The sequence below is a fragment of the Dermochelys coriacea genome, chromosome 16 (assembly GCF_009764565.3).
Source record: "Dermochelys coriacea isolate rDerCor1 chromosome 16, rDerCor1.pri.v4, whole genome shotgun sequence".
Lineage (NCBI taxonomy): Eukaryota > Metazoa > Chordata > Testudines > Dermochelyidae > Dermochelys > Dermochelys coriacea.
The window spans coordinates 22635957-22659475 of NC_050083.1; the positions used below are offsets into that span (position 1 = coordinate 22635957).

Consider the following 23519-nt stretch of genomic DNA (forward strand, 5'->3'; position numbering starts at 1 on the left):
CTAGCTACCAGTGTGATTGCAGTGACACAGGCTTTGAAGGGGAGCACTGCGAGCTGGATATCCTGGAATGCGCCTCCCAGCCCTGTTTGAACAGTGCTACCTGTCTGGAGGGTGTCAAGAATTACAGCTGTGCCTGCTGGCCAGGTGAGTAGGGGAAACTGCTTTGTTCTCCTTTAGTCTGAGTATTCAGTGGTGGAGAGGACCTGCTAGGTTGCCCTGAGCAAAACTGGCTCTACTCTGTGTGGTACAGTCTAGTTTTCAGTACACCAGGTGATGGGGGCTCCTGCTGCTTCTCTCAGGAAAGTCTTCCACTGGCATGAAGGTCTCACTGCAGGGAAATGTGTTCTGCTGCATCACCTGAAATGTCCCTTTTCCTAAGACCCGGCCTTTTCTACCCCTGTGCTTTCCTGGACGAGATCAATTGACTGGCTCTCGCCTCTGACATGAGCGCTGTATGCCAGGCCCTGCTGCTTTGTGCTAAATGAGTTGCAGTGTCTCAGGCTTACATAATCTTGCTCCCTTATTGGCAGCTGTGGTATCTTGTTGGCTACTTTTCTGTCCCCCTTCCAAGGATGTGCTGTGTTGTGCTAGCTCTGGTATTTGCCTGGCAGGTTACACAGGGCAGCGCTGTGAGGAGGATGTGGATGAGTGCGCTACAGACCCTTGTCACAATGGAGGCATGTGCTTTGAGCGATCCAACCAAACCTACTATGGGACACGACATGACTTCCCCAGCGAGTTCAGCTATAGTCAAGCCGCTGGTTTCCTCTGCTGGTGCCAGCCAGGTTTTTCAGGTGAGCTACCCACTGGGCTGTGTCTTCCGCCCCCTGATAGGAGCTGTACAGCTTGGGTGGAGAGTGGAGGGAGTGGAGAGGAGCCATCTGTGCAGCAAGAGCCACCCACCTGGTACGGAGCAAGATGGTTCTGGCTGCGCAGCTGCCCTGTGATGAGGAGTGTGAGGCTCTCCTTTGCTGTATGTGCATATTACAGATGGCAGTAGGAGTGTAACCAATATCACACTCTCTACCTGGAAGGCCATATCCCTCAAGGCCCTGATTTCCTCGTTGGTGCCCACCCCGTTCCCTAATGTTCTGTTCAGTACCCTGCAGCTGGCAAATAGCCCTGGTGGCCCCTCCCATGGGCTTAAAGCAAAATTTGTCCTTGCAATGTATTAGTGGGGCATTCTCCCTCTAGAGGAAGCTGTTAGTCCCCTGGAGTCCCAGGTAATGTCTTAAGCCTCCCCTTATAGTGACTGCTCTTGTAGCAACCTTTCATGTAGTTGGGATGGGCAGGCAATTCTCCCTGCATCTGAAGGGCTCTAGGGATGCTCAACAGAGACTGCCCTTTCTGTGTTTTTTAAAGAGTTTATAGGAGTGTGGGGTTGTGGTGTGTGGGTGGATTCAGGGGAGAAAGGGGAAGTGCCCTTTTGGGGGAAAATTGGATATATAGGAGGGAGTTTTTTCTAGTTATTAGAACAGGGGTCTCAGAGTCAGGATTCCTGGCTTCTGATCTCACGTCTGCCACTGACTAGTGTTGTAGCCTGGGGTAAATTGCTTATCCTTTCGATGCCTTAGTCGTCTACATTTTATAAATGGGGATTAACGATACCTGGCTGCAGGTGGGTACTGAGGGACAAGTAACGCTTGTAATGGCCACTTTGCATCTTTGGATGAAAGCTGCTGAAGAAGCGCAAAGAATTGTGAAAGAAGGTGTTAAGATTCCCCCTACAGGGGATGCACAAACATCCACTGCTTGGGCTTACTGAAATAATCATAACGGGATTGTGTTTTCACTTTCAAAGGGGAGAACTGCTCTGTTAATATTGATGAATGTGAGTCTCAGCCATGTCAGAACGGAGGGTGCTGCACTGATCTGGTTAACGGCTTCCTTTGCCATTGTCTACCAGGATACTCAGGTAATGTTGATGATGGAGTGTGTGGAATCAGTTTAGACTGGTTAGTTGATGCTTGTTGAGTCACTGATTTGCCATATGGTTGCATAATTGGATCCTAGGACTGACTAGAGAAGGCTGCTGAGTGAGATTGAGATGAATTGGACAGAGAGCTGTGGAGCCCCAAGACTGGTGTAGCTGCGGTTGTCTCCAGATCAGGGCTGAAGTGCACTGGCAGACCTGTGTGAATGTACTTACTCCTAGGACTGGGGTGCATGGGCAGTGCTGTGAAATGAGGATGTGAGCAGATCAACAGAAGTGCGTGAGGGAGTCCGGCACCAGAATCTTAGGCTCCTAAGGTGCTGTCAGAGGGATATTGCACATTGCCATAGGCACCCTCTTGACAGCTATGGGGGCGTGTGCTCTGTAAAGAAACAGAAATAGTCTTTGGGATGAAGATGTATGAAGCAAGAGGGAGGAGGCATTTTGGATGCTGTGGCTGGAGTTCCAGTGCAGCAATTTGTCTCTCAGGGAGGCTGTAATTGGAATGGTCGACATTTCCTAAGGGTTGTAGCAGTTTGGGGCGGGGAATGAGGAGCCTGTCACCAGCACATAAAATGATGATATTTCTTCTTCTCCCCTCTGGATGATGAGCCAGGGATTTGGGGTTGGAGGCTACACTCTGTTATTTAGGGAGGTCAAAAGGTCTTGGTGTCGTGAGCAAATGCAGCGCAGCCCTTTCTGTTTGCTAGGGTGTACGGATGTGCTTGGGAGTGGTGGACCTGGGTTCTGCTAGAGATGCCCTTGTGTCCCTTGGTAGCTCACTCTAACCCATTCTGTGCCTCAGTTTCCCCACCCCTGAAATAGTGAGACTGGCTTGCCAGAGGCATTGTAAGCACGTTGCTGTTTGTACCCTTTGGCTGGAGGGATGAACAGAGGGGGTGGTGCCGCTAAAACAGTGTGCTGTGCAAATGTAGCAGCATCTTTGAACATGTGAAGATTAAACACCAAGCGATGTGCTACATATCCCAGACATCACTGAAACGAGAAGGGCAGAAAGGCTTGCTAGGCCCACATAGTCTGTCCCCAACTGACAACATGAGCTGGTACCACTTTGGCCTTGTCTTCACTAGGAAAAAAGATGCATTTTTACCACATGCTTGCTAACACATAGTAAAATCCTTGTGTGGATGGGCCCTTTATTTTGATACAAACAGGATAGGGGCAAAGGCGGGTGAGAGCAGTACTCCCTGAGCAATCAGTTTTGTGTGTCTCTTCTCTTCCAGCATGGAATCTGTCTCTGTCCCCACCACACAATCATTCTGCTATGATTGTGACAACCTTCTTGCAGCCACAGCTGTTGGGGTGGCATCTTTCTGTCTCTGTACCTTGTCGCCAATCCATCTCATCTCAAACCTCAGAGGAAAACCTCTTGTCTCCTTTCCCTATTTTCTTTAATCTTTCTCTGCTAACTAACAACCTGATACTGATAAGGGATATGGTTTATATGAAAGACATTCTCTAACTGGCTTGCATTCTTCTAGCCCTCCAAAGTAAAATGTATCCTGCCTGAAATGCTGAAAGGCTGCCATCTTGTGGGAGAAAGGAAAAACTTGAAGCTACACGAGTTTTTAACTCTTCTCAGAAGGTGGTAGGTAGCAGTATTCCTGAGTCCGTACTGGGCCTTTTCTAGTCCCCATGATACCAGGATAGTTGTACTAGTTTAGTTATATCAGTATAACCACTGTGTGGACAATTTTATTCCAACACTTGTGTCTTCAGTTTAGCTTAAGCCCCTCTGAAGTGACATATGCTCCTCAACCAGACTAAGTGTGTCCACATGGGCTACACCAGTATAACTAGAGCAGTTTAAACTCACACTTTAGGTTGTTCTGTTAGAAAGAAAAGTCCATGTACACAAGGCTGTAGAAATAGGCTTTATTCCAATCTCTCAACTGCTGCACAGGGCCAGTTCCTACAGTGCTGCACCTGCAGATGCAGACCTCTTCCCAGTGGAATGTTGTATATTTCATTAAATGTCTCTCCCCTGTAAGTCATAATGCCTGTCTGCTTGTACCTCCAGGGCCGCTTCCTTCCCTCAGTGCCCTGGCACCACTCTTAGGAGTCCAGGGAGCTCAGCATTTCAGTTCGCTTCCCCAAACTGTAGGTTTACCTCATCCTTCCGAGCCCCTGGGCCTGCTCATGGGCAGAAAAGCTGAGACAGGCACAGGATGGGGAGAGACAGTGCTAGAGAGGTCACTCTATTGCATCTGTTTGGGGTTCATTAGTACTCGAAGGAGATTAGAGGCAGGTTGCCGTGTTGTTAAATTACTATGTCTCCTTTGGGGTAAGTTCCAAGACATAACAATAAAAGGCTGGGAGCAGCAGGTGGGGAAGTCACATTTTGCCTCTCTCAGAGCTCAGTGAGCTGAGTGAGTGCATGTGGAGGAGTGAAGCTGACAGGGAAATAATAGCAATTAATCTCCCCTGCTTTGTCAATTAATCCCAGTATAGTCATGCTGGGTAAACAGCTTATTACTTCATATTAGGATCACAGAGTAACTTCATGAAGTTTCCAGTAATGTTTCTGTTCAAAACACATTTCTGTGGCAGCTTAGATCTGCCATGAGCTTGGGTTTAAGCTGCCTTCCATGATTAAAGTGAACTTGCTACTCTGATGTAGGCTGCTTTTTTCATTTTCTCTCCTGGAGCCCTTTCTTCAGTCTCAGGAATGTGGGGAGTGTTGTGGGATAACTGTGTGAATCAGCAGAAATCACCTTCCTACATGTGTTAACTGCCTAAGTGCCGTCTCAGGCTGGAGCACAGCACAGAGCTGGGATGGCTCTTGCCTAAAATGTAATTATTGTCACAGTAACAGACAGTAAATGGAAGCCCAGTGACCCAGTCCTGTCAGAACCACATGTCAAGCTAGGACACTGAGATTAAAAGGTCTGGGAGACGGTCTGGGAAAGAGTCTGTCTGCTATATGGGCCATGTGACCTCTGCGGTTTGTATGCCCTCAGGGTTAGAGGCTGTGCCTTTCTTTCCCATCCCATGGTGCTCAGAATTCCCTGCATGGGCTGAGTCAGAGGGATGTGCAGGAACAAAATTAAACAAAGAAGGGGGTGGAGGAGTCTTTGTTGGTCCCAGAAAAGATGGCAACTGTGATAAAACAAAAGTCATGTTCCCACCTGAGGCACAGCCAGGCTCGAAGAGATGGCTGAACTGAAGGAGCTGGATTCAGATGATTACATGATGAGAACAAACTGAATTATCTATTGATCTGAATTGTCTTTTGGGTGAAATGTGGCGTGTGTTTAACTGGTCAACCATTTAGGGCAGGAAGTGAGGAAGAATAGTGTATTAAGTTGAAATGGGAACTGGCATTTAGGTTGGCAGAATGTAATTGCTGAATTAGAATTTGGCCGGTTAACCTTTGAAAAAAATTATAGGAGCTGTTTTAATGACTACGAGTGGCCTAACACACAGTTTCCATCTCCTCCTCTGAATGCTATCCAGCAGCAGATTGCCCCCTCGCATCATGCTCTGGCATTCAGTCAGCCTGAGTGAGAGGTCAGCTTACTCTGTTCAGCCTTAGGGTATGTCTATGCTGCAAGTAGACACTCACAGAAGGCCCATACCAGCTGACTCGGGCTCACGGGGCTCAGGCTAAAGGATTGTTTAATTGTGGTGTAGACGTTCGGGCTTGGGCTGGAGCCTGGGCTCTAGGACCCTGTGAGGTGGGAGGGTCCAAGAGCCAAGGCTTCAGCCTGAACCCCAACGTCTACACCCCAATTAAACATTAAACAGCACCTTAGCCCAAGGTCTGCGAGCTTGAGGTCAGCTGGCATGGGCCAGCTGCAAGTTTTTAATTGCAGTGTAGTCATTACCTTCAGTGTCCTCCTCAACCCTTTTGGAGGAAGCAGAAAACCTTTTTCTGTTGCATTAACAACCTTTGCTTCTCCCAACAGCTCTTCGTGCAAGAGTGCAGCCCAAGCCCAGACACACTTGAGGTTTTGTGTTACTTGGTTCGCACACCACCCAGTGCAGTGAATTGAAGAAAAAAGATTGGTGTTTTTTCCTCACTGGACAGATTATTTAATTTGTTTGTACAGACATTTTCCAGGTGTCTGTTCTGTTCAAGAAATGTGACCTCTACTGTAGTCAGGGAAGGCAGCTAAAAGGTTAAGAAACTATAGAAAGCCTTTAGCCCTTGGAAAGAAGAAGCCCTTTCAGCAAATACAGCAGACTGGAGCTAGCAGATATTTCCTGGGGCTGCCTTCATTTTACCTGGAAGGTATATTACTTCTATGCACACACCATGGCAGCAGCAAAGAGGCTGGCTGTAAAACGTTCAAACAGATGCTTAAACCATTTTTCAGATTCATGCAGAGGGAGTATTAGTTGGTCCTGGATAAGACTAGAGTGAGCTTTGTACTGTTCACTTCACTCTGAGTCTCCCTATTGCATTATGGCTCCGTTGTTAGTCAGACCTTCTAAACATGCTGTCAGCTGACCAGGCACTGTAGGAATTTACACCCCACACTAGTGCCTGTGTGAGTCCTGGTGTCAGATGTGATTTAACTGCATACAGTGCCTGTGATAAAAAGCATCCACTGAGATTCTGATGCTGCACTAGGTCTATTTGGATGTGCCTGTTATAACAGATTGTCTGACCAGAGGGCAGCATGAGATATGCCCATTACTTCCAGCTAACCCTGGTTAAAGGGTTTAGAGGATTAGTAAATGTGGAGCAACTGTGATGAATTAAATTAGGCTTCCCTCTTAATGAAAATGGATGAAGCCTGGCTTAATGTCACATCCAGAATAAGGCCAGGCAAAGATGTGAGCAGAACTCACAACTCAAAGGGACAGAAGAAGTCTGTGCACATAAACTGTTGCAGAGAGCTGTTGGGCCAGCTGCTGTTAGCCTCCAACAATGTCTTCCGAGGATAGGCAGCTGTCAGAGAATAGACTTCAGACTAGATCATTGTGGCAATTCCTATGCAAAATGCATGTTCTGTAGTATTCATCATTTTCATATAAAGAAAAGGAGTACTTGTGGCACCTTAGAGACTAACCTGTCATTTTCATATGTAATCACAGCTTTTCTTGCCAGTTAATAGTGTAACCTGCCTGCACACTGCAAACACAACAGAGCTCCTTCCTTCCAGTGAGGAGTCTTTCACAACAAGATTTATTCCAGAGACAAAGGTAGTGGGATTGCTGTCTGAGAGGTTTCTTCCCATTGCCAATGCTCTCAGGAAATGTCTCACTCATCCAGAGCCTTGATGGTGATTTCTAAATTTCTGGGATTAATTCACAAACACCTCAAGGAAGTCACTAACCTCCATCCAAGAAGCAACATGTGGAAGTTGGGCTGGTCCTCTTCCCAAAGTAAATACAAGTTGGTAGCTCTAATCTGTAGCATTTTATTACATTAATCCTAGGAAGTGAAGCTATTACTCTTACTACTTAACAGTATTCCATGTAATGCATTTGGAGAGATGCGATGATAAATAATGAACCAAAAGCTGAGCTAAATTAACTATAGCAGAGTCCCCCGAGGTAAAGATTTTGGCCCAGAACCTTTTTAGGCCCCTGATCCTTCAGTTCACTGGAGCAAGATTTACACCAGCATACAGGCATAGGGGTCTGAGTCTAGCTGAAAGTTTCAAAGAAACTCCAATTTTCACAGATATCCCTCATTTAGTTGTATTGCAGAGGGGCATGGATCAGTGTTCACATTGCACTCCCCGTCAGTACCCATCCCAAGCTGGGGACACTAATGATTCAACCCATGGACAAAATTCAGTGATGAATCCTGATCAGGTGCCACTGGAGGCATGTTGCACATGTGCTAAGAAGAAGGGGGAGTGGAATGTTACTTGCAGCCATTGCAAAAGTGACTCTGACTCTTGTCAGCCACAACACAGAATTAAAGAAGTAAAATCTCTTATTTCTGACATCATGTGAAAAGTTGGTGTAAAGAGCTGTTCAGTGCCATTTGCAGTGCACAACAACAAACTTTATTGGTCCTGCAAAACCCGCAAACAATGCTACATATTCTTGTGTGCCATCCACTTGCATCTTTTCACTTAACAATTTGCATATATACAGATATAGCACCCTCTGCTAACAACTTCAGGATCAGGGCTTAATCTTGCTAGTTAAGCATTCAAAATGTATGCTTTTTAAGGGGGCTTGACATGCAAGCAACCCAGATACCTCTGAGAAGTTAAATTCATGCACGTATCTAATCCAAATGACTACTTCTCACATGCCTCCCACATCAGATCAATGTGAAATTGACTAGTCTGTTTGGATTGATGATGCTGGGTGAAGTGCAGAAAGTAAGCCCCAGCAGCATGCATGACTTGTTGGAATTCTGTTCGAATGTCCGAAGGTGGCATTGGTAACTGGAGGACGTGGGATGTAGGCATTGTCTTTTTTAGGATTTTTAGCCTGACAGTGCTGCTTACACATAGGGGAAAGGTTTCAGAGTAGCAGCCATGTTAGTCTGTATTTGCAAAAAGAAAAGCAGTACTTGTGGCACCTTAGAAATTTGTTAGTCTCTAAGGTGCCACAAGTACTGCTTTTCTTTTTACATAGGGGAAAGATTCAGATACTTTGGGAAAAGCTCCCAGTTCTAAATAATCTTTCTCCACAGAAATAAGAACTCTCCCTGTTGCAAGGCAGGAAGAAACCACCGCCATGATCTGCCCAAACTTTTGGACCCTGCCAGATCCTGATATAACGAGGAGATTCTGGCAGCTCAGTCTCTGCAGCTGTTTATGGGGAAAGACGGATCCTTGGCCCCCTGATCCCAATGCCTAAAGTCAGTATGGACATCAGACTGCATGACATGGCCTCCTCTGTGTCACTGGTGATCAGGAACATTTGTTGAGTGGGTGACTGGCAAAAGCTGTTTGTTGGCTGGTAAGGGGATATTGGCGCAGAGGCATTGGTTGGGATGAGGACACTTGAAGTAAGTTGAGTGGTCAGGGAGAAGTTGTGAGAGGCTGCTCATTGGCATTCAGAAACGTCAACATCTTCTTTCACTTTTATCCACTTAATCAGTTTTCTTCTATTGCTCTTACTTGTCATTCTTTTCCCTTTCTCCCTCGTTGGCTTCAGTGAAATCACTCATGAGGGCAAGGGCTGCAGCAGCCTCTGTTTGCAAATATTGCAGGATGAACACACGCAGTGAGATAACCGGGCAAGTGGAGGAATGAAACTTTCTGGATGAAATCGTGGGCCCAGTGAACTCAATGGGAGTTTTGCAAAACTACCATTGATTTCAGTGGGGCCAGGATTTCATGCTCTGTGTCTGGGAAGCTTTCCATATTTTGTTACCTGCAGTGGCTATTAGTCAGTGGTAGATACACAGGTTTTCTTTGTAATCCAGAAATGGAAAAATTGTCATTTGGGCCCTAATTGTGCCATCCCTGTGCAGGGAAATCTGTGGGATAGCACGGGGTGTGAGCGACGGCAGGGGCTTGTCCCAGTCCTCCCATTGTCAGAGATAATGCTGTGGATCCTGCAGGGCATTACTGTAATGCACTGAGTGAGAATACACTGTAGACGCATTCTTCTTGTCAGCACTGACAGAAGCCAGCTGGGGAGGTTTAGAGCAGGGCTGGATTAGATCTCACCACAGCGCAGGTCTCTTTATATTGGCTGGTTTCATTTCCAATCCTCTTTTGCCTGACCAGCACTGGGAGAGAGCTCACACACACTGTGTCCTTCCAGTCCAGACTTTCATTCTCCCCTCCCTATCCCACCCCCATCTTTCTTCCGTCACTGTCACAAATGTCTGCAAGGAATCTGCCATGAAACCTGTGCTGGTTGGTGTGATCGTGGGTGGAATTTATCTCCTAGCAGGTAATGACAGATAGCACAGTCAGTGCAACTTGGGGTGGGTGGGTGAGTGGTTACAGCTCAGGTTGTGTCATTAGTGATAGCTGGAGACTTGGGGGAGAGGGGCAAGAATTAACCAAAGAGGGAAAATTCTGTGTAAACAGGCACCTGGTTTTATTTTCTAAGGACCCCAACATTTTGTTTAGGAAGCTTTATGGCCCAAGAGTTGTCGTGATGCTGGCAGCGATTGTGCTGAGCAATATGCTGGGAGCCCCACGCATGACTTTGCTGTAACCCTGATTCCTCCTCTTTGCTGGGAGTGACTGAAATTTGGGATGTTGTTGTAGAGTGCACTTCATGCTCAGGTGCAATTTAGAATCACATGACGTCTTTCACACTTACTCTGTGAAATCTCTGCCTCTCTCTCTCTCCAACTGAATTTTTTTAATGTATTAAAGTTTCCTTTACTGAAAACAGTGGGACGTTTTTGGTTCAAAATAAAAACGCTGAGCTCTTCACTGCCCCCTGCACTACTGCCCACGCTCAGTCTTCCTGGCTAGAAGTGCCGGGTGGGAGAGAGGTCCAAACAGAGTGTTGCTATGGAAATGGTGGTAATGATGCAAACATAATTGTCATTGCAGGGCCCGGTTGTTGCAGCAAGTCTCTGTTTTATGTTGTACTGGAATAATAGGAGCTCTAATTAGGATGCACTGGGGAACGGCTGCTAGGAATGCAGCTGCCTGCTGGGGAGAGGGCAAGGCGGTGCTGGCTAGTAAAGATCACTGCACTGGTACATGGTGCTTCCAGAATGGCTGGCAATACTCATACCCTTCATTAATAGAAAGGGCCAGTTAATAGACCTCAGACTTTGGATATCTAGACATGTGATTTGCTAAATTTGAATCTCTCTTACTGTGTGTGAGTCCGTCTGTCTTGCATACATATGTATGACAGGTATGATGTATGCAGTTTAATCCCAGGATATTAGAGAAACAAGGTGGGTGAGGTAGTATCTTTTATTGGATCAATTTCTGTTGTGAGAGGGAGAAGATATTATTTCACCCACCTTGTCTCTCTAGGTATGATATAACATTTAGCATGTATAACAAATTTTCAAAGCCATGTTTAAAATTAGTTCTCAGTGAGTCAGTAGCTCCATTCAGCTCTCCTGGTGGGCACTGCCGATTTAGTAACCCTGGCACCTGTCAGATAAAACCATTGATCAGATACCATGACAATAGTGCTTTAGAAATACTGAAGTGGCTCATGCATGGTAGGGCTAGAAAGACTCAGCTTTGCCATTTCAAAGCACTGGAAATTGGAGACTTTCAAAGCTGTAATAGGAGTGTGTGTGTGTTTTGTTTAGTGTCTCTGGTTTATGTAGTCATTACCTTGAACACTCTTGAATTAACCAAAATATTTTAAAGTAGTGGTAATTGTCCTGACAACTTTGAAAGTCTCTGATTTCTAAATGGCTGCTTCCTCTTATATTTGTTAGTTGGTCCTTTTATTTATATTAAGACACTCAGTGATTTTCTTATCTAATTAAAGAGAGTTACAAGATCAGAGTATATTTTATAATATGCCATCTTTTCCTTTATTATTTATGGATATTTCTCTGGGATCTAGCAACAGGTGCTCAGAGGGAACACAGCAAAATCTGCAAGTGTAAAAAGTACCTCTTTTTGCAACATGGAATTAAGCTCTGTTCTCTTAACACCTGAAATGGAACATTTGTGCTCACAGGTTACTATGTGCTCCTCCTTTAAGAATACAACTGAAAGTAAAACAGAATTTAAAAAAAAGTCCCTTCTAGTATGATTACAAAGACACACAACCCTCCTGTCTGGAGAAATCTGGGATACCAGGTATAGTCCAGGAAATGGTCTGCATCTTTCTCTCTGCTGTAATGGCCCAAAGCAAAAGTCTTGTTATTTCCGGAGTGGGGTGATTTCCTTCTCTTTGCTGTTTGCGTTACTGGCTGCATTAACACTGAATCATTCACAGCCAAAACACAAAACTTAAACCCCTCTGGTGAGCTACAGTTAGCATCTAGGAAGAAGACAGCAAGGGAATTCTTTCCCCTGCAGCTGACTGTGGTTTTTTAAATTTAGCATCACCAGAGTCTGATAATCTGGAGGATGTTCAGGAAAGATGACAAATTTATCAGCAGACTAGAGGGGTTGACATAGCCAGACCCTCCTAAGTGACAGTAGATGGGGAGAGGGCAGAGTAGCTATCTGTCTGAGGGTGTAAACTCCAAGGAAGGAGAGGCGTTACTTAGAGTATATGTGGAGGTACTGTAAGCGCAAAGGGATGAACTGGTAAGTGAGGTGGTACATTGGTTTCCAGAAAATATTTGTTTCCATTGAGATGGAAGCTCTGGAAGTCTCCCCTATCATGGGATGTTTTAAAACTAGACTGGCCAAAGCAATAGCCATATGCTCCATTGTCCCCTAAAGGAGGGGGATGAATTAGACATTGTTTCGTAGGCCTTGCCTCTCTCCTGCCTGTGGCTGTTTGCAAGCAGGGGTGATGACAATGATGGTGATCTGTTTTTTGTTCCTCTACTAAGAGCTGCCCTCTGACTCCACAGCCAGAACATCTCTTTCTCTCGCTGCACATGTCACCAGCCACAACCAGCCAAGATATATCAAAATCTGAAGTGGCAACTTCTTCTCCTTCACCCACTCCAAACAAAACAGACCAGGAATCAAAACATGTGTCCCGGGGGAGCGCACAGCATTTAATTAGCCACAGACTTGGAGCTGCGCACTCACTGCGGGGATTAATTTGCCACCTGGTGTGGAGAGCTCACTCCACAGGTGTCATCTGGGAGTCTAGCAAATAGCACAAACAGGCTTTCCTGCTGCTGTCTTAATGTGGAGGTTCCCAACGCTGAGAAGAGAGAGCCAATTGGGAGGTGAGTTCTGCATGGGGAAATGGAGCTGTCTCCCACTCAGAGAGAGTGGCCAGCCAGCTTCTCCACTCTCTGCTTCTCAGAGACCAGAACCCACTGCATCTTTGTCTGCTACCTACAATGCTGGTCTCTGCTGACCACAGCCCTGGTAGTCACCATGCAGCCTTCTGCAAGCAGGCCTTGACTGGTTTGAGCACCCCTTGCAACCTGATATCCAGTCCTGCTGAGCAGCAGCCTGAACCCCATGCCAGGCCTAATAATCATCTCTCAATTTATTCAACTAGCCAGGCCTTTAGCCTTAAATGTGCCTCTGCCACTTCACCATAATCCTGACCAAAGACTCCCCATATTTTCCTGTCCTGGGCTTCTTCAAGGCAGGCACTGTCCATCATACCCTGCTTTGTGCTGGCTCGTTCCACTCAGGTCCTGCTGCAGCTCCTGTGTTAAAATCCCCACAGATGGATATTGATTTTACACCCGCCACACACACACTCCCTCTTCCTCCTCAGCAGAAGCACCTGGACCCTGCATGGCACAGCCGTCGCTACCTATGTGCCTAGATCAACACCCTCCCCCAAAGTCAAATGGAGGAAGGGTGCTGACTTGTCTGTGTAGAAATGCTTCTGACACCAATGGCCATCTCAGAAGCAGTTCTGAATCTTCCCACCAAGTTTTGCTGCAGGGCAGTGGCCATTGTTAAAATGCAGCACTTGCTCACAGTTACAATGCAGAGCAGTCCCCCTATGAATTATCTCAGAGACCACTAGCTGGTAATGGTGGATCAGTGCTGGCTTGATGGTGCCCACAGCACAGAACCAGTTTAGCTGAACAGACCCAAGCTTACCTGAGCCTCCAGTCCCTGCCATCCTACTTTCCAGATCTGTAAGGTTTACACCCTTGGATCCGAATTGAAGTACAGTTTGGGAAGACATAGGTGATGTTAAATCTGAAGTGTGACTGATGGATTGGCATCTCTTCGGCAACAGCTGAATGCTTGGTCTGCAGGGCCACAGGAGACTTATCCAGGGAGGACCTGAAGGGAGTAAACTAACTCAGCTAGTTTGGGGGACACTAAATGTTTTGAGATTTACTGCAAGACACTGCTGGGCACTATGTCACTGAACTGGCACAGGGATTCAAGAAACCCCATTTCTTTGCTGAGATCTATATTATGGGTCCAGCTCTTCTGCTCCTAATGCAGCACCTCCATCTCTCCTCAGCTCTCACCCTCAGGCTACTATTTAATCTCTTCATCGTGTGCTTTAATGGCTTTTCTTTTTAAATGTCATTTGTTTTCATTCACTTCCTTTGTGCTTGGATTCCTTCTTTTCCTTGTTCCCATCCTTGCTAGCTGGACTCTGTGTAATGCATTTAGAGCTGGATAATCCATACTTGGCTTATCCATGTGTCTGTCTCTGAAGATTAGCGGAAACCAATATTATGGGCTCGATGAACAGTGGATGGGCATCTAATCAAAGAGTGTTTTTTCTTCATCAGTCTGAAGACACTATGATGGAAGATCTGGTTGTAATCTCTCCTAACCTCTCCCCATTCTACTGGGATGTGGTTAGTGTCTGTAGGATAAAATTCAATGGCTTTTTACCCTACTGACTTCAGTGAGACTGTACAGTGATGAATTTGGCCCAACATGTGCCTTTGGGGCATATATTTATTTCTTTGGCGGTGAATTGAGCTTCATGAGTGTTTATGACCAGGGCTGCCAAGGGTTGTTTTAGGAATTATTGGATTAACTCTTCCATTTTGTTTCCATAAACTTGCCTGCATAGTTGTGTATTGTGATGCTTTGTGCACTAAGTGTCTGGTTTAAATGCACTGAATTCTTGTTGTGATTAATCTTTTTATTCATTTTCATAAAGAGACAATGAAAAGTACAAAAAGGTAAATGATTTACAGCTTGTGTATGTGCCAAATACTGCATGTTTCATGGGGTGTCCAATAGAAAATTGCAGTTGTGCAATTTTACAACCCATCAAAGCTGCAAAACCAGACAGTACTACATAAATATCACATAGGGTGAGGGTTACAGTAATAAAATAGCAAACGTACATGAAGAGGGAGGGGTGGGAGGAGGGTAGAGGAGGAGGGATTAAGTGGAATAGAAATCTGGCATTCTCTGAGCAGCCTCTGTGGTTTTTATTCAAAATTTATTTAGAAATGGGATTCAAATACTTTGATTTCATTAACTGATCTCTACGGCAATAGGCTAGTCTTTCTTTGGTTGCTAATTCAGATGGGTCCATATATCGCTGTTCTATTTTGTGCATAAATCTACTCTTCCATTTGTGTAAAATCACGTACTTGGTGATCACTGTAGCCCCAAAATCCAGCTGCTCCTTGGTGGCGTGAGAGTGGTTTCACTGTATGGCAATGACCCAAGGTGCTGACTTCAGTGGGGGCTGATGTTATGACCAATTTGCTGCTTTGGGAGAGCAAGCCCTAATCACATAAGAACAGTCATACTGGGTCAGACCAAAGGTCCATCTGTCTTCCGACAGTGGCCAGTGCCAGGTGCTTCACGGGGAATGAACAGAACAGGTAACTGTCAAGTGATCCATCCTCTGTCACCCATTCCTAGCTTCTGGCAAACAGAGGTTAGGGATACCATCCCTGCCCATTCTGGCGAATAGCCATTGATAGACCTATCCTCCATGAACTTTTCTAGTTCTTTTTTGAACCCCATTATAGTCTTGGCCTTCACAACATCCTCTGGCAAAGAGTCCCACATGTTGATTGTGCATTGTATGAAGAAATACTTCCTTTTGTTTGTTTTAAACCTGCTGCCTATTAATTTCATTTGGTGACCCCTAGTTCCTGTGTTATGAGGACTAAAAAACAACACTTCCATATTTATTGTCTTCACACCAATCATGATGTTATAGACCTCTATCATGTCCTCTCCGCTTAGTCATCTCTTTTCCAAGCTGAAAAGTCCCAATCTTATTAATCACCTACAATAAGATCCTGTTTCTTACTCTGTTTCTCAGGTGTGGAATGTACTGTCAATATCGACGAGTGCAAGGATGGCCCATGTGAGAATGGGGCTACCTGTAAAGATGCCATTGCTGACTTCTTCTGTTACTGTGCCCCTAGTCAGGATGGCATCATATGGGGAGGGAAGAACTGCTCTGTTGAGCTTACTGGGTGCCAGATGCATGCTTGCCAAAACGAGGCCTTGTGCATCCCAACATACCAAGCTGAGACCCATGGACACCTTTGCCAATGCCAGCCTGGTTTCTATGATGCCAAATGCTCAACGCCAACAACATTTTCCTTCAGTTCCCGGGGCTATATCTTCATTGATATGCCCATGAATAATAATCAGAGCAGGAGGGATATGGCAGGGGACTACCTGGCCATGGTGTCTCTCCGGTTCCGAACCACCTTGCCTGATGCCATCCTCTTCTACCGAGGCAATGAAGCAGAATATCTGTTCCTGGAGCTCTCTGATGGCATACTGCATGTGGGGCTGAGGAGAGACGACACTGAATCCTCTTTGCTCTTGAGGGGGCTGAGGGTTGATGATGGCCAGTGGCACAAAGCTGAGGTTCTTCTACAGGACTCTCTACAGTTAAAGCTCTGGCATAAAGCTTGCGACACAGGAGTCTGCCTGCAGGACTTTCCTACTAGAGATGGTACCGCTTCTCTTTCACCTGCCTTCCTAAAAACTTACATTGGGGGAGTTGATGGAGACTCGACAGCTAACAATACGTGGAGCCGGGAGAGTTTCATTGGCTGCCTGGAGGACCTGCAGATTGATGATCAGGCTATTCTTCCCTTGGATATCCCCCACCATGAATCCTCCTCAGTGGAGCTGGGCTGCAACAGGACAGAATGGTGCCACTCCCAGCCCTGTTCTCAGAGAGGCCTGTGTGTAGACCTCTGGGCAACCTTTAGGTGTGACTGCTCTAGGCCTTACGAAGGCGAGACTTGTTCACATGGTAAGTGTCAAATGATGGCATCTGCCAACTCCTCTGGTGATGAGCGATCTAGAGACCTAAAGTGACACTGGCTTTGGAAGCAACAGCAATTTCTGCTTAACCAGGGTTGGAACTGAAATTGAACCCTCTGTAAATAAATTTTCTATCAAATCCTCTTTATGTTGTGACTAAACAGAGCCAGCCCCTGCTAGAATGATTGTCAGTTACATGGTGTAAATATTATTGCAGCCAGAACCAAATGCCCTGACCACCTCTTTTCACCAGATCACAGCATGTTACAGAAGGGCAGTGAAGCCATTTCACTAGGAAAAACTGTTACTTGCCCATCTCAAGTTCAGGGTAAAAAGGAACATGTATTTGTAGATAAAATGCTCAGTGCTAAAGGTAACTGTTTTATTGGAAATCTGAGCTGAGATTATTCCTGATGCATTTTCGCAGTCCTGCAGGGCTTGGATTGATACTGTTGTCAGTTTCTGGTTTCACTCCCATTCTCTAAATGTAGCAAGTACAAAAGCTCCCCTAAGATTGTGGGGGCTGGGAATTTTAAAAGCAGTTTTGTAGCTTAAAATTTCTCAAATTAACATGCTGTGCGTCAGGGGGCATGATACATGCTCTCTTCCTTGGTGTGCCATGTATGTATGAGTTACTGTCCCGAGGCAGGAGAGACACTCACGTGCTTTCTGTGAATATTTCATACATAAGCTTTTGGCACTTGCCTTTCCCAGAGTCTCTAGGAGCTTGGTCTAGTCCTGTGATACACAGTGGAAAGCAAGTTTGAAAGAGAAGTCATGCAAGGGTTGGAGCTCAAAACATCCCCAAGCCACTTGCATTACCCTGCCTTACAGAACTGATGTGTCTTTCCTTTCCCTTCCAGAGTACCCAGCAGGAACGTTTGGCTTGGAGGATTCCTCCAGCTTTGCTTCCTTCACAATTGCTGATAATCTTGGTGCAAACTTCAATGTCTCCTTTTTTATCCGTACTCTGAAGCCAAGTGGCCTAGTGCTGCAAATCAGCAATGGGACTGACCCCTGCCTCACTGTGTATCTGAAGAGTGGCCAGCTCCAGATAGCAACACCATATGCAAATGCTGTGACTTTCTCAGAAAACCTGGCTGATGGAAGGAGATATCTGGTAACTCTCACCTTTCAAGGAGGAAGAGTTCATGCTAGCTATTCAGACAGAGATGTGGAGCTAGGGCAGCTGGCAGTGATGCCTCTTGTAGCTGGTTTTGAGGTGTCTGTCGGTGGACTTCCTCACCAAGACCATGTGAGCACATGGGGAGGATACTTTAAAGGGTGTCTTCAAGATGTCCAGCTCAACAACCACCAAATGGAGTTCTTTCCTGCTCAGGCTGAGACCTACAGTCCTCCACAAAAGGTGTACGTGGGACAAACCACTAACCTCGCACTGGGCTGCATCTCTGATGACACCTGCAAGGTAGGGACTCTCACTGCTGTCTGCATATGTGCATGGTTGTTTATTACAAGCAAGCCTCTGTGGCTGTACAGCAGTTTGGCTGTTTCACTGGTGTGATTTCAGGAAAAATGCGAGTGTTTACCTGTTGAAGGAGAAAGCGTAAAGCCCCCAAACATTCCACATCCAATCCATCTCCTTCACATACTTCTACCCACCGCTCCCTCCAGAGCTGACATCCACACCCAATGCATACAACAGTCCCAAACCAACTCCATCCCGCAAACATACTGAGCAGTCCACCTCTTCTTTATCCCCATGCCTGATCTGTGCACCCCAAACAACACAACTCTACCAACATACACCCTATCCTTTAACCTTCTCAATCCTCCACCTTCCAAATACGCTCTCACCTCCTGCCCACAGTGCTCCGTCTTTTTTTAACAATAATTGAGCCTATCAGTACCATCGGGGCGGGGTCAGGATGTATCTGATGGGGGACTCTCTCTCCTTCCTGCTGTATGTGAAGGGTGCTAGGCTGTGCTCCTGCTGATGCCTCTCCCAACCCTGCCTGCATTCACTGCACCTGTTGCAGGAAGCTTTTGCCACCTCTCGCTGCTCTGCTTCTGCTGGTGGGAGTGTCACCCTGGAAACAGCTGCTTGTGTTGTTTTCAAGGACTTTTGCAACTTGCCTCCTATGTTTCTCACACTTCCTTCTGCACCTCACAGTTTTGTTTTCACCTGCACCTGTGAACTCCAGCGAAGTGATTTTAGTTGGTTATAATTAGCCACTCTTCACACAGCACTTTGGAAAGGGAATGCTCTATATAGGTGCTAAGGGTTATTATTATGATGTGCTGTGTTCAGATGCCAGTGAACATCAATGCTTCAATTAAAGGCGTTTTAATGGAACCTGCAGGGATTGGTACCTTCTCTATTTGTTTTAAATGACTTAGAATTGGCCTTTAGCTCATGATGACTATTCTCAACTGCATGTAATTAATCAGCAATTACCTAGCACCATGAGGTTTCCTGATCCACCAATAGCCAATGTTTCCTTGCAATCTTCATGCTATCAAAGGACTGGGCAGCAAAGGAGACGCTGTGTCAGAAGAGAAGGCCCTAATTTCCTATGAGAGGTGTAGTATGGAACATGTCTTGCCTCTGTTTGTTTGTGATCTGTAACCATGAGTTCATCAGGTCCTACTCCATGACGCTTTTCTCATCTCTGCGCCTTAGTGTATTTATTTCAAAGGATGACTTATTAAAACCAAGAACTGTGAATTTTTCTAGGAGTTAGGCTATAGCTACATAGCTGTTTGCTTTGATTTGAACACACAAAGACCATATTAAAAAAAGATGTTAATTCAAAGGTGGTAGGCTCTGATAGGTAATCAACAGCATAGCCCATAACAAAACAAGAACATCAGATTAGAGCTGATTCTCCCTTGCCTCCCAATCACTAAACATGATCTCCTTGTATCAGATCCCACAGAGACCCAATGTCCCCCCAAAGCACAACATACTTGTACTATCTCCAAACACCTGCTCAAGTAGATGAGATTTGCAGCATCACCTGAAGGTCAGCAAATACAGACTGTTTTGCATCAAGGCAAGGAGTGAATTCTAAAGTTAGGAGGTCCCCACAGAGGCCAGCAGCTCTCTTATAAACTGAGGAAACTCATTTTTGAGTGATCACAGCTGCAGCAGGGCCTGGGGGGAAAGATCCCAGCTAGGTGTTGGTTTCAGAGGATATTTCTGTTGTCTCTAGCTCATTGTTCTTATCAGCATTACTGCAATATCTCCCCTCCCCAATTCAATTACCATTAATGTAAGTCTTGAATGTCACATTTCCCTCCACCAAACTCCATTTCTTTTATCCAAAGATGAACCATCCTCCTCCTAAATATAAGCTCTCCTGTTTTTCAGTCTGGTCCATGTCACAATGGTGGCACATGCACTATCACCTGGAATGACTTCAGTTGCAGTTGTTCAGCAAATTTTACTGGGAAAACCTGTGAGGAGAGAGTCTGGTGTGCAAGTGACCCTTGTCCCACAGCTACTTCCTGCATGGATGTTCCAGCAGGATACGTATGTAAGTACTGTCCTCCTGATTATGTGCAGGAAAAGGCTTTATAGCTGGTTGTCTTCAGTTAGTCAGTATTTCCAGTTATCACAGTTGCCATAACTGCCATAAGCATTTGGAAAACTAAAGGAATGCAAAGAGAGGAGCTCAGCTCAGCAAACTAAGAACGCAGCATGCTGTGTGCTGTCTCAGGTCTGTGCTCCAGATGGATTTGTCACCTAGAATGTAATAGTGAAGAAAGAGTGCTTAAGCATTTTCTTTTTGCTACTTTAACTTTCACCCTCTTAGGGAAGAGAGACAATTATCCATTTCTGGCACTGATTACAATGATGCTAAGGTGCAATCAATGTAAGGATCAGCCCTTTTCACTTAATGTTCTGCCAATTCCAGAACCTCAGGTTATTTCACAGAGCAGGACTCTTACCCTTGTGTATGACAGCAGCTTCTGAGTAACCACAGCAGCAAGATGGAGAAGGCCAGTTAGATCATCTTGGCCTCATGAGAGATTTCCTAGACAGGAGGCCAATCATAGCTAAGAGCTTTAATGTCACCAGCTGCTAAGGCTTTAAAATATAGGATGAGATGCAAACCCCACCTCTTCACACAGCTTCCCAGGATACTAATGGAACAGAGTCTTCCAGGAGTTTGCCATGTGGCTCTTATCAAATGTGACATTTAATGTCCCTCAAATCCCTATGGCTGTCTATTTTCTAATTTCAGGTCTGGCTAATGCAACATTTCATGGCAATGCTGCCATTGAATTCACCACCAACGCTTCAGTCACCAGAGCTCTCAACAGCCTCCACCTAGACTTCAAAACCAGGGACGAAGATGCCATTTTGCTTTGGGCTACTGAAGAGGTGGACTCCCTCCAAATTGCCATTCAGAACTCCACTCTGCTTGTGGATATTAGAAGTGGGAACAGCATTGAGGGGGTCAGTTTCCTGAGTCAGACACCCGTTGCGGATGGCTCCTGGCACAGGGTCTCTCTGTCTATGGAAGAACCGTCTGCGCTGTCTTCAAGGTGGCTAGTTCATTTGGATGCTTCTGTGAACATGACTCTCCAGGGGAATGCTGGGAACTTGAACTTCTTAAAGAACAATGTGCTGATTGTACTAGCTGAGAACTTCACAGGCTGTCTTGGCCATGTGAACATAGGGGGAGTATATCTACCATTCACTGGCCCGCTCTCTTACCCTCAGACAGAGCAGTTTCTGCAGTCTAGCAGGGGGCATGTCCAGCTGGGCTGCATTGGGGCTGATGTGTGTGCTTCAAGCCCTTGCCTCAATGCGGGCACTTGTGAGGATTTGTTTAACTCCTTCCGGTGTGTCTGCATTGCCGGATGGGAGGGACCTCTGTGCGAGTCTAACATAGATGACTGCAAGTCCAGCCCGTGCATCCATGGGGACTGCGTGGACTCAGTGGCAGATTTTCAGTGTGACTGTTTCCGGGGATACATTGGGAAGAAGTGTAACATCAATGTGGACGATTGCATCCGACACCAGTGCTTAAATGGAGGGACGTGTGTCGATGGGGTTTACAGCTACTCCTGCAAGTGCCCAGCTCAGTACTCAGGACCTCGCTGCGAGTAGGTACCCTTCTTGGTTTGCCAGTGATGCTGGGGATAAAGTAGCATCCAGGTGTCTTGGATTTTACCTTATCAAGATGTTTAAAAAATATTCTGGTGCTGAAAGGTCAATGATGAGTGAGACGTACTGTCAGTCTGTGACCGGCAGGTATCTAGACGGCTTGGCATATTTTGCGTACTGTGGCCCTGATCCCGTAAGGTGCTTATTGCCATTTGGAAGGTGCTGGGCAACCTCCAATCCTGTTGAAGGCTGCTCAGCACCTTGGAACAAGAAGGGCCATTCTTCAGTAGTGACATCTACAACGATAAACTGCAGAACCGTGTGGTAAAGTGCATTTATTGTGCATATCTTGCCACCTCACCTACATTCTATCCACAAATCCATCTCCTGCAGGGCTTATTCTAATATTCCAAACCTCTGAGCAGATTCAGACAGTTGCCTTTAAAGTAAACAAACAAGAACAGCCTGCTAGAGAGAGGTTTCCTTCCTTCCTCAAAAAATAAACTCACCTTTTCAGCCCTCCAGTTCCACAATTCCGAGGCTCAGGACAGGAAGTATTCAATGATGCACCATGGACAGGTTCTAGAATCACAGAAATGTAGGAGTGGAATAGACCTTGAGAGGTCACCAAGTCCAGCCACCTGTGCGAGGCAGGACCAAGTAAATCTAGATGATCCCTGATGGGTATTTGTTCAACCTGTTCTTAACAACATCCAATGATGGGAATTCCACAACCTATCTTAGAGGCCTATACCAGATCTTAACTACCCTTATAGATAGAAAGTTTTCCCTCATATCTAACCTAAATCTCCCTTGCTGCAGATTAAGCCCATCACAACTTGTCCTGCTTTCAGTGGTCATGGACAACAGTTGGTCACTGTCTTGGTTATAACAGCTCTTACACATTTGATTACTGTTATTGGGTCCACCCTCAGTATTCTTTTCTCAAGACTAAGTGTGTTATTTTTTTTAACCTTTCCTCTGGACTCTTCAATGTGTCTGCATCTTTCCTAAAGTGTGGTGCTCAGAACTGGATGCAGTACTCCAGATCTCACCATAGCCGAATAGAGCTGGACAATTGTCTCCTCTTACAACACTCCTGTTAATACACCCCAAACGATGTTAGCCTTTTTTGCAAGCTCCTCACATTGCTGACTCTTATTCAATTTGTGACTCAATATAGCACCCAGTAGATAGGTGTGTGTGTGTTTTCCCCCCTGTATTGAACAGGATCCCATTCCTTGAAACACATAAGCATCTCCAATAATGACAATGAACTTCAGATCAATCCACTAGAAGGAACATGGGATTTACTTATGCATGGCTTTTGGTGACTTGTCCCTGAGGAGAGTGTGGTGGAGCATTTTTATCTGTATTTTGCTTTTTAATTGATGATTCAAGCATCTCAGGCATTTGAGGAACTCCCAGGGCCTTTGATTCATAAAGAGAATCTGAGCCTGTAGCATGAGTGGCAGCAGGGTTGAGAGCTGCACTTTTGGAGCAGATAGCAAATTTTGTTGTTAGATAGACTCTTGGTTTAGGTAGACTCCAGCATTTTTTAGAAGCGAAAGAATGTTTCTAATGAACAAAAGAACTAGGAAACAATGTGTTATGTAGACAGGATACTAGAGCACTGAGACTTGGTAAACAAGTACACAATTGAACTTTATCGATCACATCTATACTAGAAAAGGAGTACTTGTGGCACCTTAGAGACTAACAAATTTGTTAGTCTCTAAGGTGCCACAAGTACTCCTTTTCTTTTTGCGAATACAGACTAACACAGCTGCTACTCTGAAAC

The 23519-nt window shown here is 45.6% G+C and overlaps 1 protein-coding gene across 16 annotated transcripts in view; it reads left to right on the top strand.

The window, feature by feature from the left end:
* The window catches only part of CRB2 (crumbs cell polarity complex component 2), a 132024-nt gene that overhangs the window by 95941 nt on the left and 12564 nt on the right, over nucleotides 1–23519 (top strand). For all 16 annotated transcript variants that reach the window (XM_043498888.1, XM_043498886.1, XM_043498885.1 and 13 more), the window contains 7 exons: nucleotides 5–144; nucleotides 612–794; nucleotides 1802–1915; nucleotides 15677–16630; nucleotides 17505–18067; nucleotides 19973–20138; nucleotides 20850–21717. In XM_043498888.1, coding sequence (XP_043354823.1) covers nucleotides 5–144; nucleotides 612–794; nucleotides 1802–1915; nucleotides 15677–16630; nucleotides 17505–18067; nucleotides 19973–20138; nucleotides 20850–21717 — 2988 coding nt within the window. The remainder of the gene's footprint in view (nucleotides 1–4; nucleotides 145–611; nucleotides 795–1801; nucleotides 1916–15676; nucleotides 16631–17504; nucleotides 18068–19972; nucleotides 20139–20849; nucleotides 21718–23519) is intronic.